The 15,900-nt window shown below is 49.4% G+C and overlaps 1 protein-coding gene across 4 annotated transcripts in view; it reads left to right on the top strand.

Annotated features, from left to right (window-relative positions):
• The window catches only part of DOCK8 (dedicator of cytokinesis 8), a 226,632-nt gene that overhangs the window by 204,247 nt on the left and 6,485 nt on the right, over nt 1-15,900 (top strand). For all 4 annotated transcript variants that reach the window (XM_042964329.1, XM_042964328.1, XM_007077463.3 and 1 more), the window contains 4 exons: nt 1,235-1,324; nt 5,236-5,472; nt 7,866-8,009; nt 9,285-9,391. In XM_042964329.1, coding sequence (XP_042820263.1) covers nt 1,235-1,324; nt 5,236-5,472; nt 7,866-8,009; nt 9,285-9,391 — 578 coding nt within the window. The remainder of the gene's footprint in view (nt 1-1,234; nt 1,325-5,235; nt 5,473-7,865; nt 8,010-9,284; nt 9,392-15,900) is intronic.

Below are 15,900 nucleotides of genomic sequence, written 5' to 3'. Positions count from 1 at the left end.
GGGACACAGAACTGGAAGCAGGCTCTAGGCTCTGAGATTTCATCACAGAGCCTGACACGGGACTCAAACTCATGAGTGGTGAGATCATGACCTGAGCCAAAGTCAGGTGCTCAACTGACTGAGCCACCCAGGTGCCCCTCAGTTTGAAGATTATTACCTTGACTTCGAATCTAGCCAGATTACTGAGTTATCCTTAGAAAATGTTATGGCCATCCTTTTGGTATCACAGGACAACACATCCCACTTCTGACACAGAGATACTCCCAATAGCCCTCTTCCTGCTGAGCTGATCCAAGGAGCCCTCCTCTATGGATTTTCAGAGTCACTGTCTAACCTCATAGGCTGGAAGCCCAAACCTGCTGTTTACATTTGATCTATAATGTAGCAGAAAAAAGCCAAAGCATGTTCCTGGAGGAACGGATGGAGAAAAAATAAAACAGCCCAGGGAAAAGTGAGAAAAGCAGACACTGAAAGGGCCAAGCACTTAGAACTCAGGAGGAAAGTCAAGAGGTGCCTGCCAAACAAAACCCTCTCAGGCTGAGTAACTGAGTTCCCTGAACTGCTTACAATTAGCTTAAGATTCATTTCCTCATGCCTTCTTGCCATTGCTTTGAATTTACTCTTTTTCGTGACTGTAAAATTTAAAACACTTTAGTTGCCAAATTGTTCCTTACGCTATCCATCCATGGCAAATAAGACAAGAGACTTCAGTCCCTACTTGACTCAAAGGAACCATGGCCCAGAGTGGTTGGATAACTTGTCCAAAGTCATTCAGCTCATGAGAAGGAAAACTAGCAATTGACCCCAGGCCACTTGGTTCCCTAATATGTTTCTTCAACATAGAACTAGAAGTATATATTTTGTCTTCTTGTGGAGTATGGTTTGTCACATTCTGGGAAGCCTGGTGACCTCCAAGTTCCTGGGATACAAAAGGCAAGAAGGAAATTGTGCCATTCCCCTAAAGCTTCTCAGGAAATATGATGACATTGGTTGAATCAGACCTCAAGCATACTTATTATAAGGAAGCCTATGTCAGTTTGCCATGCTGCACTTCCTTATATTTTTATTTTTGTCTCCAGAAATGCTGAACCTGCCTCATTAGTTCAGAAGAACTTCCAATAATCAATGAGCAAATTTTTCCTTACACTTATTCCAAACTGACTCCACCTCTGAGACTCAAAGACTTGCATTACATTTAGGTCACCTTTATAATCTGTTGGTTCTTCTTGCCTAGGGATTTTATGGTCAGTGTTTTGGTGCAGAATTTGTGGAAGTGATAAAAGACTCTGCTCCAGTGGACAAAACCAAGTTGGATCCTAACAAGGTATGGGGAAATTTACAAGAAGTAACCCTCGGGCTCTGATTCTCTTTGTCCTTATGCCAAGAACATAAAATGACCTCTCTCTGGGCTCTCAAAGTCACTTAAGTGCAGCCATACTTTTTTGTCTAGGGTTCAGCAATTAAATGGTTGGATCATAAAGAAACCGTACTCAAAGGCAGGAACCAGAATAAGAGCTACCATTAATTAAACATCGACTGTGTTCCTGGCACTCCATCAGGCCCTTTCTTTACTTCATTTCATTTCATCCTCTGAGAGCCCTTTGAAGTAGGTGTTGTTATTCCTATTTTACAGAGGAGAAAACTGAGGCACAAAATGAATAAGTGGCATTCCAGGATCACACAAGTGTCAAAGCCAGCACTCAAGCTCGGAGTCTGTCATCCTCAAACCCATCCTCTTCATCATTGCCCTTTATTGCCTTTCTCTCCAAACTTGACACTCTCACCTTCAAACATACTGAAAAGATGCACGCTTCTCACTGCCATGTAGTGGCCCCCTTCTTTAGGCTGCAGGAATTTCTTCCAGCCCCGTGTAGGGCCCCTGTGCGGTTGGGGGAACGATGGAAAGGGCTCGGGCCTCAGGGTCCTCACTTTTCACATGAGGGTGTATTCTGTCCCACCCCCAGCTGGCTGTGCCGCATGCAGTTGGACTTTCCCCAGCCGGAGCTAGCGTCACCCTCCACAAGTTGCAGGCTCTTCTGACACTAGCCTCGGGCCACCTGCACTTCTGACCAAAGGGCTAGTAAACTTGGGGGTTCCTATGGCAGCCCTCGGATTAGGTAATCCACTAGAATAACTCACAGAATTCAGGAAAGTGCCTTAAGACAATTACAGTTTTAGGGGCATCTGGGTGGCTCCGTGGGTTAAGCGTCTGACTTCAGCTCAGGTCATGATCTCACGGGCCATGGGTTCGAGCCCCACATCGGGCTCTGGGCTGACCGCTCAAAGCCTGGAGCCTGCTTTGGATTCTGTGTCTCCCTCTCTCTCTGCTCCTCCCCCACTCATGCTCTATCTCTCTCTCAAAAATAAATAAACATTAAAAAAAATTTTTAAAAAGACAATTACAGTTTTATGATAAAGGGTACGCATAAGGCAAAGCCTGGGACAGACCCCAGGGTTTCCGTGCACCTTCCTTGTGGAATCTAGGCATGTCCCCCCCGCCCAGCAGCTCAGTACGTCCACCTGTCAGGAAGCTCCATGGAGCCTCGGTGTCCAGAGTTTAATGTCCAGGCATGATCGGTTAACTCGCGGCCATATTACTTAAGTCTCCAGCCCCCACCTCCCCTCCCTGGGAGAGACCAAAGTCAGCCCAAAGTCCCAACCCTCTAATCACATGATTGGTCTTTTGGGTGAGCAGCCCCCATCCTGGGACCCACCAAGCTTGAGTCACCTCATTAGAATAACAAAGATACTCCTATCTCTCAGGAAATTCCAAGGGTTTGGGAAACTCTGTGCCAGGAAAGGCAGACGAAGACAAGCTACATTCCTTACTGTATTACTGGGTGCTGTCTTCCTACACAGCCCACCTCTTAGATATGTCCACGAGGCTGTCTAAGCTGCTGGGAATAATGCAAGTTCAAGGCATTTATTACACGCTGGGGGACAGAGGAGTGTTTGCCATCTGGCAGGCCTGCGAAATAAGAGTCCAAACCCTTCCCTCGCTCCTGTCCTCCAGGACACTCAGGAGATGATGCAAGTAGGGAGGAATTGACCAAATGTTAAGAGTTTGTTTTTCTGCATATTTCAGAAGACTTGCTCGCTTCAGACACCTTCCCTAGTCCAGGCCTGTAGTAGTAAGTGTGGTAAGAGCTGAGCTAAGCTTAGAAGTGTCGGAGGTCCTTGGAAGATGGATGCCCATAGCACGCGCTGGGTAGAATCGCCAGCGATGTCCCTGATGCAGGGTGCGCTGTTCCCCTCTTTTCAAATGCCCACGGCAGGTTATGAGAGTTCTAGATGAGAAGCTGAACCCAGAATAACCGTCGGACTTCATCACACTAAATGGCGATTTACAGTCTGAGGTCAATTATGTCTTCCATCCATTTCAGTGGGCGGGTGTTATGGGATCTATGGTCATTGTCATTTTTTTTTTTTTTCTGAAGAGGCTTTCTTTCTTTTTTTCATTCTTTTGTTCTTCCTTTCTTTCTTATAGAGAGAGACAGAGAGCATGCGCAAGCAGGGGAGAAGGGCAGAGGGAGAAGGAGAGAATCTCAAGCGGGCTCCACAGTTAGCACAGAGCCTAATGAGGGCTTGATCCCATGACCGTGGGATCATGACCTGAGCCCAAATCAAGAGTAGAGTACTGAACCAACTAAGCCACCCAGGCGCCCCTAAGAGGCCTTCTTTCTTAATAAATGCCCTTCTTTAGTGTATGTGCAGATGTGCACGTGCGTGCGAATTTTAAAATGAGGTACATGTGGTGAAATTCACCTTTCTGGCGTTTAGTTCTATGAGTTTTGACAAACACATGTAACCACCACCATAAAGAAAAGTTCCATCACCCCAAAATATTCCCCCACGCCCCTTCTTTCTACCTTTAGCCCCCTGACAGTCATTGGTCGGCAGTCTGTCTCTGTAGTTTGGCCTTTTCCAGGATGTCACTTAAATGGAAACCTATACAAGTGGACCCATACAGACTTTTGGGTGTGGCTACTGTCATTTCACATGATGCATTTGGGATTCATCCATGTTGTGGCAGTTTGTTCCTTTGTATTGCTGAGTGGTACTCTTTTTTTTTTTTTTCATTTTTTTAATGTTTACTTTTATTTTTCATTTTTTTTAAACAATTTTTTAACGTTTATTCATTTTTCAGAGACAGAGACAGAGTGCAAGTGGGGGAGGGGCAGAGAGAGAGGGAGACACAGAATCCAAAGCAGGCTGCAGGCTCTGAGCTGTCCGCACAGAGCCCGAAGCGGGCCTTGAACTCACGGACCGCGAGATCATGACCTGAGCTGAAGTCGGACGCTTTACCGACTGAGCCACCCAGGCGCCCCTATTTTTCATTTTTTTAATGCTTATTCATTTTTGAGACCGAGAGAGACAGCGCATGAGCGGGGGAGGGGCAGAGGAGAGGGAGACACAGAATCTAAAGCAGGCTCCAGGCTCTGAGCTGTCCGCACAGAGCCTGACGCGGGGCTTGTACCCATGAACCACGAGATCGTGACCTGAGCCGAAGTCGGACGCTTAACCGACCGAGCCACCCAGGCGCCCCTATTGCTGAGCGGTCTTCTGTTGGATGGATGGATGTACCGCTTCCTGTTTCCCCATCCTCCACGGGAGGGACATTTGGGTTGTTTCCAGTCTTGTCCGTTATGAAGTCTGCTCTGGACAGTGTGCACGTAAGTTTTCATTTCTCTTGGGTGCACACATCAGAGTGGGATTCCTAGGTCGTATGGTCAGTGTCTTCTCTCTGGGTAAGAAACCGCCGCCCTCCTTCAGAAGGGTGGTACCATTTTACATTCCCACCATCCGTATATGAGAGTCCCAGCTCCTCTCCATCCTTGGCGATGCTCCGTACTGTCCGTTTCCTTTCGTGTGGCCATTCTCCTGAGTGAACAGTGGTCACAGTTGTGCCCAAAAGGAAAACTTGTCTGTTTGCGAACTTGCATACCAGGTTTCAGGGAGATGAGGTAGCTCTGCTTGGAGGGGCAGCTTGTGGATCTGACCTCACACGGGCACGCTGCCCCGTCCTTCTCACACTCCTTCCCGTCCCTGGGGGCGCAGAGCAGGGATGGCTGACGCCTGGCGGCTGACGTCTGACCCGAGGCTCTCAGCTGCTGTGGCTTTTGTGCACGCACAGGGGTGGTGCAGCCGTGCTGTGTTCTGGCATGCCTCCCCGGTGCATCCTGGGTGGTTTGCAGCCGAGCTCATCTCCTCCTTCCCCCACCTTTTCCCCTCCAGGCCTACATACAAATCACTTTTGTGGAGCCCTACTTTGATGAGTATGAGATGAAAGACAGGGTCACCTACTTTGAGAAGAATTTCAATCTGCGAAGGTTCATGTACACCACGCCCTTCACCCTGGAGGGGCGGCCTCGGGGAGAGCTCCACGAGCAATACCGGAGGAACACCATCCTGACCACCATGCACGCCTTCCCCTACATCAAGACCAGGATCGGCGTCATCCAGAAGGAAGAGGTAATGGCCCCCGGACTGAGGTCACCACTCAGTGCATGAGTCTCTCTCCCAGGGTGCCACACACCCCTCCTCCGTGCTCCTTCGTGGTAGACTGGAGTGAGAACCCAAAACGAGACACGCTTGAGATATCACGGTGGTGGGTCGCGCTCTGACAGTCATGGCCCCAGGGAATCCCATGTAGGCAGCTACATGTTTCATAGCACCACTTTATATTGAAGTATTTGCTATGTAGGATTTATATCTTTAATATAAATATAATGACATGACTATAGTATTTAACATGTGTCTTTTCATGATATGTTTATATGAAATATACACTGAAATGTTAAATATTTCAATTTTTATATATTTGGAGGCTTACAGTTGGGTTATTAATTGTTAGAGACGGAACAGGATGCGAGTAGCCCCATGAGTTGATGGTGAGCTGGAAGAAGGGCCCCGTGCGAGGTAGATGAGGAGAGCAACTGACTTCTAGTCCCAGATTCCCCCCGTGGCTTTGCCCAAGGCACTCATTTCCCTTCAGTTTCCCCGTCTACATACTGATAGCGAGGACCCCTTTCCCTTCCCTGGTTCTATGTACAGAAGACTTTGAACCCCTTGTAATAGGACTGATCAAGAAGGTGTCTCAAAATTAGGCATAGGGTAAGCATTTTATTTTACTTAAAAATACCTAAGTGTACATTTATTTGCCATTCGGTTTATATAGGGCCCCAGCCTTCCCTGTGGTTTGGGGTTGGCCGATGACAATTCACCTGTGTCTCTTGTATAAACCCCACCCGTAATGTGCTGTGCATGATTTTCAGTTTTCATTTCTATAAAGCAGAGGGGGAGCTTAGAGATACTTGCTAAGCAATACGAGGGCAGAGTCCTTCTGGATTTTCATGACTTTTTCGCCCCTGGCCTTTTACAGTTGTCTCACGCACACCTAATATGACAGGAATCTTTATAGCAACTCACTTTCATGATGCCCTGCCCCAGCATATGGCTTGGTTTTCAGAGAAACAATTCTGTTTCTTTCCACACCCACAGTTCATCGGCTTATGCATTATTTAATTAGATTAGGTCATTAAAATAACAAGCATAACAGGCATCATCAAGTGAGTGAACACACAGAGGTGAACTTTGATGAACAAATACCTCATCGGGCAGGAGCAGAAGTGACTGAGCTCACTGCCCACCGGCTAGGGTGTTCAGCAACCACATCAGAGAGCGGGAGGTGAGGGAAGTCCTGAATGAGTGACTTGGTTAAGAGGAGGTTGGTCTAGAAGGCATCTGTTCTATTTCTTATTGTTTTGGACTTTTGAACATGAGGGCAGGGAGGCCTGGCACAGGAATAAACTCATGGTCCCAGTAAGAGTCCTCACAGCTTTATCTTGGCCATTGCTAGCTCCTTGAGAACCTCAGTGTGTTAGATTGCTAGGACTGTCGTAACAAAGGACCGTGAACCGGAAATGTATGGTCTCACAGTTCTGGAGGTCAGCGTCCAAATCAAGATGTTGGCAGAATTGATTCCTTCCAAGGGCTGTGAGGGGAAGGATGCATTCTGGGCCTCTCTCCTTGACTAGTATATGACTGTCTTCTCCTTGTGTCTTTATATCCTCTCCTTCTATGTGTATCTCTGCATCCAAGTTGCCTCTTCTTGTGGGGACACTTGTCATATAGGGCACCTTTATGACCTCTCTTAAACTTGATTACCTCTGTAAAGACCCTGTCTCAGATAAGGTCACATTCTGAGGTACTAGGAAATTAGGACTTCAGGATATGAAGGGAGGACAGGGTGGCCCTGTGACTTTCAGGAAGGACCCTACCCCAAACCCACAGAACTTGGCAACTAGCAGATTGACCCTTAAGAGGATTCTACTGACCAGGAATTCACTTTCAGAGTGAGTTGGACAAGACATAAATAATGCCAAAATCATGTATTATGGTGGGGGGGGGGGGGAATCTTTTAAGGATGGTTCTTCTGATACCCTTTCCAAATATAAGCCAAGTAACTTGTTCAATAATGGGAAAGAAAACTGAAAAGCGTAGCAAGAACATGGATTTTGAATGCAGACATCATTGCAATTAAATTCTGAGCTCCCTCCTCAGGACCTGTGTCATTCTGTGGCACTTAATTCACTTTACAAATCCCCCCCCTTTGCTGTAAAATGGACAGAATGCAGAGGCTGTTTAAAGTAGTCAGCGAGAAATGTATGCCAAGTCCCTGGAACACAGGCAGTGTTCCAGAACTGTTGGGCCTCGCCTACCTCTTCACCCACCCAGATCATTTTGACTTACTCTGAAAGGCTCCTTAACCAGCTTCTTCAGATCCAGGTCTATCGTAGCCCCAGGTTCGTCCGTGGCTTACGAGACCAGACGGTGACTTCCCTACGCTTGTGTCTTATGTTCAGTTCGTTTTGACGCCAATTGAAGTCGCCATTGAAGACATGAAGAAGAAGACCCTCCAGTTAGCGGTTGCCATTAACCAGGAGCCCCCCGATGCCAAGATGCTCCAGATGGTGCTGCAGGGCTCTGTCGGAGCTACTGTGAACCAGGTGAGCAAAACCAGCTGGCCGCCACTCCTCTGCTCCTCGTTATTTTGGTTTTCGCTATATGTCTACACCCTCCCTCCCTGAGGTTGATGAGGAGGCCGATCCACGCATAAATGGTACCCCTAAACTTAGAGCCGCCACGTACGAGGCTTAGAACACTTTGAGGGGGCCCCTTCTGCTTCATGTAACAAGCCCCCGTAGAAGAGAAGTCCCAGACACGAGCGGGCCACGTTGAAGAGAAGTCTTCACTTTGAGGCCAGACCTGGCGGTATGCTCCAGATCTGGGGTCCTGTTGCGGAGAGCTGAGTCATGCCCAGTGGAGGCAGCCCTGTTACAGAGCTTGAGACCAACCGAAGGACGTCTGCAGGAGAGACGGGGAAGGGTCGGGACCATGCAGCCCCTGGGTCAGTCACCAGATGAGCCCAGCATGCCAGGGGCCTTGTCAACCGCCGTGACCAGGGACCAGGCTCCCCGTGCCAATTCAGACCAAGCCAGATGTTCTCAAACCCATTAGAATCCTCACTCCCAAACTAAGCATGCAACTCAACCAGTCTCGGATGCAGGGAGGTGCTAGCTTCATACTTTCTGTCCGGTAAGCATCCTTAATTTCAGATCCGGATCTGCTCTCGTCTACACCTCCACTCAAAAGCTCACTGAATATCGTGAGTTTTTCCTCACTCAGTGCAGCCGGACTTCCCTGCAAAAACCGTACCCGGATGCTATCGAGGGAGCAGAAATAGCCCAGAGGAGAAATGACTATTATATTGCCAAAATCAGAAAACAATTAGGAAGTCTTTGCTTTAAGTCCTGATCCTTTCATGAAAATGGAAGGCCTTATAAGCCCGTGACCATGAACTACATATGTACTACTGTGCACATCTCTGACTCAAGCCACCAAATACACAAAATGGTGCTCACCACCAGGGCAGCCGGAGAAGTGAAGGGGAATGGATGGATCAGGACAATCCCCATTTTTAGAAAAGGAACTCGAAGCACATCCCCGGTGAGGTGTTACCTTTACACATGAAGATCCTATTATTAGCAGCTTTGATTAAGAAAATACATGTCTCCTAACCTATTCTCCTAAAACTCCGGACTCCTAAGAAATCAAGGTTTCCTGAGAAGTTCAAGACCTCCCTTGCTTTCTTTTTTTGTTTTGATTGTGATCAAACTGACCACAGAATTCATTGCTCAAACAGAGGAGTCGCTCCAAGATTTTCTCCCAAGTAATTCAATTTTCATTCCAGTGTCCTCTTGTTTTGTTACTTTTCCCATCAGGGACCGTTGGAAGTAGCCCAAGTGTTCTTGGCCGAAATTCCAGCTGACCCAAAGCTCTATCGACATCACAACAAGCTGAGGTTATGCTTTAAGGAATTCATAATGCGGTAAGAAGGAAAATGGCCGGGAATGCGGTAAAACAGTGGTTCTCGATGTGTGGTCCCCAGACCAAGCAGCTACAGCATCACCTGAGAACTTGCTAGAAAGGCTACTTCTCAGGCACCAACCAGACCTGCTGAATCAGAATCTCCAGAAGTAAGGCCCAGCAGTCTTGAGTTTTAACAAGCCCTCTGGGGATTCTGATGCACAGTCATGTCGAAGAATCTCTACAGTGGGACAGTGACACGTGGGCTACTATTAAGTAACTGACATTTAAGCTGTAAAGTGCTTTCATGTTTATTGTCCCATGTGTGTCTCACACATCAAACAGGTATTATCACCAGCCTCGTTTTGCAAAAGGGGAAACAGAGGTTCAGAGATGGGAGGTGATTTTGCCTAAGGCCACGTGGCTAGTTAGTAGGAGAGCAGAGTTCAAATCCAGCTCTTCTGAATCTGATGGGCTCACACCTCCATCAATGTGCTGATTGTCCACAGTGCTTTCAAGTCCGCAAGGGGGGGTGGCACGGTCTTTATAATTTTTAGTATCACACAATAACTTGTTTTTAGAATCTTAAGAATAGGCCCTGCCTCAAATTTGGTAAAGGCAAGATTCTAAAAGTGGGTTTTTTCAAAGGTATGGTCTGTCTGGCAGTTCACTTCGCCAGACAAGCCTCTGCTCCTGAATTCTGCAGGGGAGTTGGCATCAACTGTTCAGGGGGTGCCCAGGTGACTCAGTGGGTTGAGCATCTGACTTTAGCTCAGGCCATGATCTCATAGTTCGTGAGTTTGAGCCCCACGTCGGGCTCGCTGCTGTCCACATACAGCCTGCTTCGGCTCCTCTGCCCCCCCTCTCTCTCCGCCCCTCCCCTGCTCATTCTCTCTCTCTCTCTCTCAAAAATGAATAAACATTTAAAAAAAAATAAAACCTAGCCTGTTCAGGCTGCATAGGTCTTGCAAACACAGGGGTGCATCTTTGAGCGTGGTTGACAAGCTCTTGCAATACAGACAGGTCTAGTGGGGTCTCCTGCGGTCCTAAAATGAAGCATTGTGAAGGATGCGATGGTCTTCCTCCCATAAGAGGGAACGACGTCAGGAGAACGTACACCAGTATTTCTTTTCATCCAGAACCTTGGTGCAGCGGATCAGGTACAGGAATAAACTCAGCTGGCAAACGGAGAATAAAGGAGGCTAAAAGTGGAAGTTTGTGAAATTCACTGGAGATTCATCAGATTGCTCGTGTTGGGTGAGACTAGAGATACCCCTCCTCCGCAGGCTCTGGTGAGAGATCTGCCCCACTTGCTGTGTATGGAGGGGACTCACTTGATCCTGCAGTGAGCCACAGCTGTGTCACGATAGCATGTGTCTGTGCGTCTGTGGGTCTGTGTGCACACACCCACACACGGCACACACAGAGGTTATAGTTATTAACGCCTCGGCATTTGAATTGGGTCCTGGATCTGACAGCAATTCTGACATGACCCCAAAGCTACATTTTCTACAGTGACCAGTGCATTTTTAGAGAACAAAAACCTAGAAAAATATTGGGGGAATGTTTTTAAAAAAATCAAATGCCTCTGCACGTATCTTCATTGAAAATTAGTTATGGAAACCCCTGGGTGGTTCAGCCAGGTGAAGCTTCCGACCCTTGATTTCGGCTCAGGTCGCGATCTCGCAGTTCTTGAGTTGGAGCCCAGCGTCGAGCTCTGGCGCGGGCAGCGTGGAGCCTGCCTGCGGTTCTCTCTCTCCCTCGCTCTCTGTCCCTCCCCCGCTCACACACACACTCTCTCTCTTTCTCTTTCTCGAAATAAATAAACTTTAAAAATAGATAAGTACGTAAATAAATGTAGTTACGGCTGGAGACCCCTGCAGCTGGCAGCGGCCCAGGCCTCTCTGAGCCTCTGACACATTTAGTGGGACAGAGGATGATGACGCGGGTGTGATGTCAGTTGCGGACCATACAGCCGAGTGTCCCTCTGCTCCCTAAAGGGCACGTATCCGCACGACTAAACACCAACACGGTGCAGCGCATAGGACACACTGTTGAGAGCGCAGGAAATACAGGGCTCCAGGGTGCAGAAAGGAACAGGGGAAGCTTCTGTGGATGCATCACTCAAACTTGGTCTTGAATATTTAGGTACAGCAGGAGGGGAGGGGTGGGAAGAGGGAGCCATGCCCCGTAAAGTAAGGCCCTCGCAGGGCCCGGGGGGCTCCTCTGAGTAAGGGCAGCATGTCCCAGGGAGCCTGCTGGGACAGGAGGAGAGAGACCCCACGGTTCTGGCAGGTGGGGGTCTGAAAAGAGCTGAAATACAAAAGCCAGCTTGTGAAGAGACGTGATTTTGTTTCTTAGCCTGTGAATCTTAAGCCATCACCACGAGCGGTGGGCGAGGTGACCTTCCTCTCCCTGCACCGTTTCACGGCTTCTCGAGTCCCCCCAGCAAGTTGCAGCCCTTTCGTGACCGGAGGAAACACGCTGTCACATCGTTGGCACCCAGGGAATTTCCTCCCCACTCTTGGCTTTCCCCCGGCCGCGGTGACGCAGGAGTGGAAAACAGGGGGGCTCGGACGGCTCTTGGGTTTCCCCGGGAGAGCTCCCGCTTCTCAGCGGACTCGGGCAGCGGGTTGATGAGCCCCGACTTCCAAGGGGAACATGAGGGGGCCTTGTGATGCCTTTTCGCCGAGAGCGGAAACGTCCGCCCGCCAGGTGCCCTGCAGCCGGCCCGCCGGGCAGCGGCCTCTGACTCAGCTCCGCCGTCCTGGGCCTGGCACGCGGGCCACCGCGGCAGGTGCTCACCCAGCCGGGCCTGCCAGGTCGGGCCCTTGATCCCCTCCTGCCGTTTCCTGCGATAAGAAGGAACGCCTCGGGGTTTCAGAAGCCGAGATGGTGAGATACACCATTCTGTTTCCTTCCCCTGCTCCCCAAAGTACTCAAGCCATTTTAGACACGGCAACGTGAGCCAATCTGGGCTTTTTAGTGTTCTTCTTATGTTTCTGTCTTTGCTCGGGCTGATGTAACCAGATCCCAAAGACTGAGTGGCCTGAACAACAGACATTTATTTCTCAAAGTGTTGGAGGCTGGGGAGGCCAAGAGGAAGGTGCTGGCAGACGGGGTGGCCGGTGAGGGCTCTCCTGCTGGGAGGCCCCGTGGTCACTGTACCCTCACATGGTAGAGCGAGGAGGAGGAGGGAAGCTTGCTCAGAAGGGCACGAATCCTATCACGTGGGTCCCATCCCCATGGCCTAATTTGTTTATTGTTAAAAAAATTGTTACTGTTTATTTGAGAGAGAGAGAGAGAGAGAATCCCACACTGTCAGCCCAGAGCCCAACGTGGAGTTCCATCTCAGGAATCGTGAGATCATGACCTGAGCTGAAATCAAGAGTTGGACGCTTAACTACTGAGCCGCCCAGGAGCCCCCCTTCCCCCATGGCCTAATTTAAATCGAAATTCCTCGGGGCGCCTGTCCTGCCCCCAAATACACAGGGGCTTGAACACAGGAATTCGGGGAGACACAAACATTCAGTCCATAACATTATCTGAACTCTCTCACCCTTATAAGGACTAAGTGACTTTTAAATTTACTTTTATATTTAAATAAAAGATCACATCCTCAATGGCTATGTTAGGGGATGTAGTTTCAAATTCACCCAGACAGGGTCCTGTTGCACATCTGGTCACAGACTCAGAAAACAGGGTGTTGAGGGGTGCTGTTTTTAAACTGCATTTAGGGTCTGTGAAGAGGAAGGAGGGAGATTTTGCCCCAAGGAGCCAAAGGAAAACCAACGTGTATAGCGTAGGTAGAAACAGAAGCAGGAGGTAGAAAGAGATTTCAATGTTTGATAGGAAAACAAAGCCTTAAATATCATGTGAGGTTGCTCTGAAGCAGGTCAGTGGTGGGGACACAGTAATGACTTCTGTCACTTTTCCAGGGTTACAGAGACCTTATCAGCAGGCCAAGGACGCTAGAAAACAGCCAAGTGGGACAGGTTCCACGGCCATGCAGGAACAGTGCACGTACACACCCCCCACGCGCACACACAGGGCTCAGCCCCTCCTTCCTGTCTCCTGCAATGATTCTAAAGAAATCCATTTTTGTTACAATGTGACCTTGTCCTTCTCTCTTAGCACCCCCCCCCCCCACCCCGGCCAACTCTTGTGATCCAGCTCTGGGTCCTCAAGGCTGGTCCCATGCTGGAGGGTTGCTGGGGCTGATACGGAATGGGAGAATATCATACAAGCATTTGAGCCCCAGGACTCTGTGTCTCTTGGGGCCTGAAAGAGGTTGAGGCCAGGGTAATGGCACTAAAGACTATCTTGTAGTCTGATCTGGTGAACCGTGCCCCTCTGCCTGGATTCTAGTGTGTTCCTCAGGTCCTCAGAATCTATTTCCGGGTGTCAGATGTGAGACCCAGACACCTTCCCAAGCCTGTAGCCCCAGTCTAGCCCCCCACCCCCCACATCTGGCATTAGGAGGAGGGAAAAGGGCCACTGTACCTTCCGTGAGGGAGATGGTCACACAGGCCCAACCAGAGGAGGTAGAGGGGGCTCTGAGGGGACAACAGAAAGATCCAGCCACTGCCCCTTGTCCGCCCCGGGGCGCGCTCCCTGCCCCCACCGTGCCTCGCCCTGTCAGTCTCATGAGCAGACCCCTCTGCCCCAAGGAAAGCGGGCAACGTTGAGAGTTACTTGGCTAGGTCCTCCCACACCTGATACCGTTTCATCCCCATAAACCCATTATATAGATGAAGGAAATGAGGTTGAAGAAGGTTATAATTAGCCAAGGTCACACAGCAAGTAAGTGGCAGATCCAGGATTTAAACTCTTCACCCTGGACAGGCTCCCCTTGGGGTCTGGGGTCTGGGTCTGGGGTCTGGCAGAGGCCGGCCGGGGAGGCAGGAGGTGAAGAGGCTGAGTTGGAGACACAGGGAGGTATGTCTGGAGGAGCCCATGGTCGGCTCACACCTGCTGCAGCTGTCCCTGCACAGGGGCCACGTGTGCCCTAGGGCCCTGTCCCCAAGCCACCCTTCCTTTGCCTTAAAGGGCCGGGAGCACAGTCCTCAGTTTCTCCAGTGTCTCTGTCAGATGCTCCCCATTCCGGCCCCGAGTGGACACTTGCTAACGAGGTACCCGGAAGAAGCTGAGAAAGGCAGAACACTGCCAACTGGGGCTCGAGCGAGAGCACTTGCAGCCGGGTTCAGGCTGGGAGGCCAGCGTCTTCCCGGGTGGAACATGAGGTGTGGGGGCCAGGAGTGTGGGCTCCCCAGCCAGGCTGCCTGGGTTTACATCCCCTGTGCCTTAACTAGCTGTGTGACCTTGGGCAAGCTACCTAACCCCAACTTTTTTTTTTAATGTTTATTTATTTTTGAGAGAGAGAGAAATCAGGGGAGGGTTAGAGAGAGAGGGAGAGAGAGGATCTGAAGCGGGCTCTGCACTGACAGCAGAGAGCCCGATGCAGGGCTCGAACCCACAAACCATGAGATCGTGACCTGAGCTGAGATCGGATGCTTAACCTACTGAGCCACCCAGGCACCCCTTTTTTAAAATCCCTTTTGAAAGAGTTTATTTATTTTGAGAGAGAGAGAGAGAGTGAACACATGAACAAGCACGTAAGGGGTAGAGAGAGAGAGGGAGAGAGAGAGAGAATCCCAAGCAGGCTCCACACCATCAGCACAGAGCTGGATGTGGGGCTCAAACTCATGAACCGAGAGATCACGACCTGAGCTGAAGTCGGACGCTTAACTGACTGAGCCCCCCAGGCGCCCCTCCCCACTTAAAAATGGGAATTATAATAGTAACTACCTCTTAGATCTAGTGTCCGGATAAGATAAGCTGATACACAGGGCTTAGAATAGGGTTGCACAAACTAAGTGACCAGTAAATGTAACATCATTCGGTGGGACGAATAGAGACCCGATCAATTGGAATAGGAAGCAGAAACTGAATTTAAATATAGAAGTGAAGTTTAAATTTAAATGGAGCAATTGTCCACCGCTTACTTCTGTGCCTTCATAAGGTTTGTACCGTAAGACACGGGGGGGCCGAGGAGACCGGAGCCTGGGAGAAACAGGACTCTGGATTTGCACCTGCTGTTCCCACAGGTGTGTGGCTCAGGACAGAGCTCAGCATCTGTTTGCCTCTTATTGTCATTAATGGTGAAAAACGAGGGACAGGAACGTAAATTCTCCAGCAGTTCATCGTTCTCCTATTGAGCAGTTTTTGTACTCGGATTAGCTCCATCAGAAGTCATAACCACAACAACAATCAGCGTTCTTACACATTCTGAGCATCGCAGGTTTTCACTCATTTCGGCTTTACAAGCACTGCGAGGTCGGCTATTATCGCTGCCATATCACAGGGGAAGGAGTAGGCATGGAAAGGTTAAGTACCTTGCCTAATGTCACAAAGCTAATACACCCCAAAGCGGGATGCAGAGGTGACTGTCTAGACTCTTAGGGACTCCAGAGTCTAGAGTCTAGACTCTTAGGGACTATTCTGTGCTGTTCTCTTTAGGAACTGCCTTCA

The sequence above is a fragment of the Panthera tigris genome, chromosome D4 (assembly GCF_018350195.1).
Source record: "Panthera tigris isolate Pti1 chromosome D4, P.tigris_Pti1_mat1.1, whole genome shotgun sequence".
NCBI classification, from domain to species: Eukaryota; Metazoa; Chordata; class Mammalia; order Carnivora; family Felidae; genus Panthera; species Panthera tigris.
Note: the sequence above shows the minus strand (reverse complement) of the source record. Positions and strands in the feature narration are given on the sequence as shown.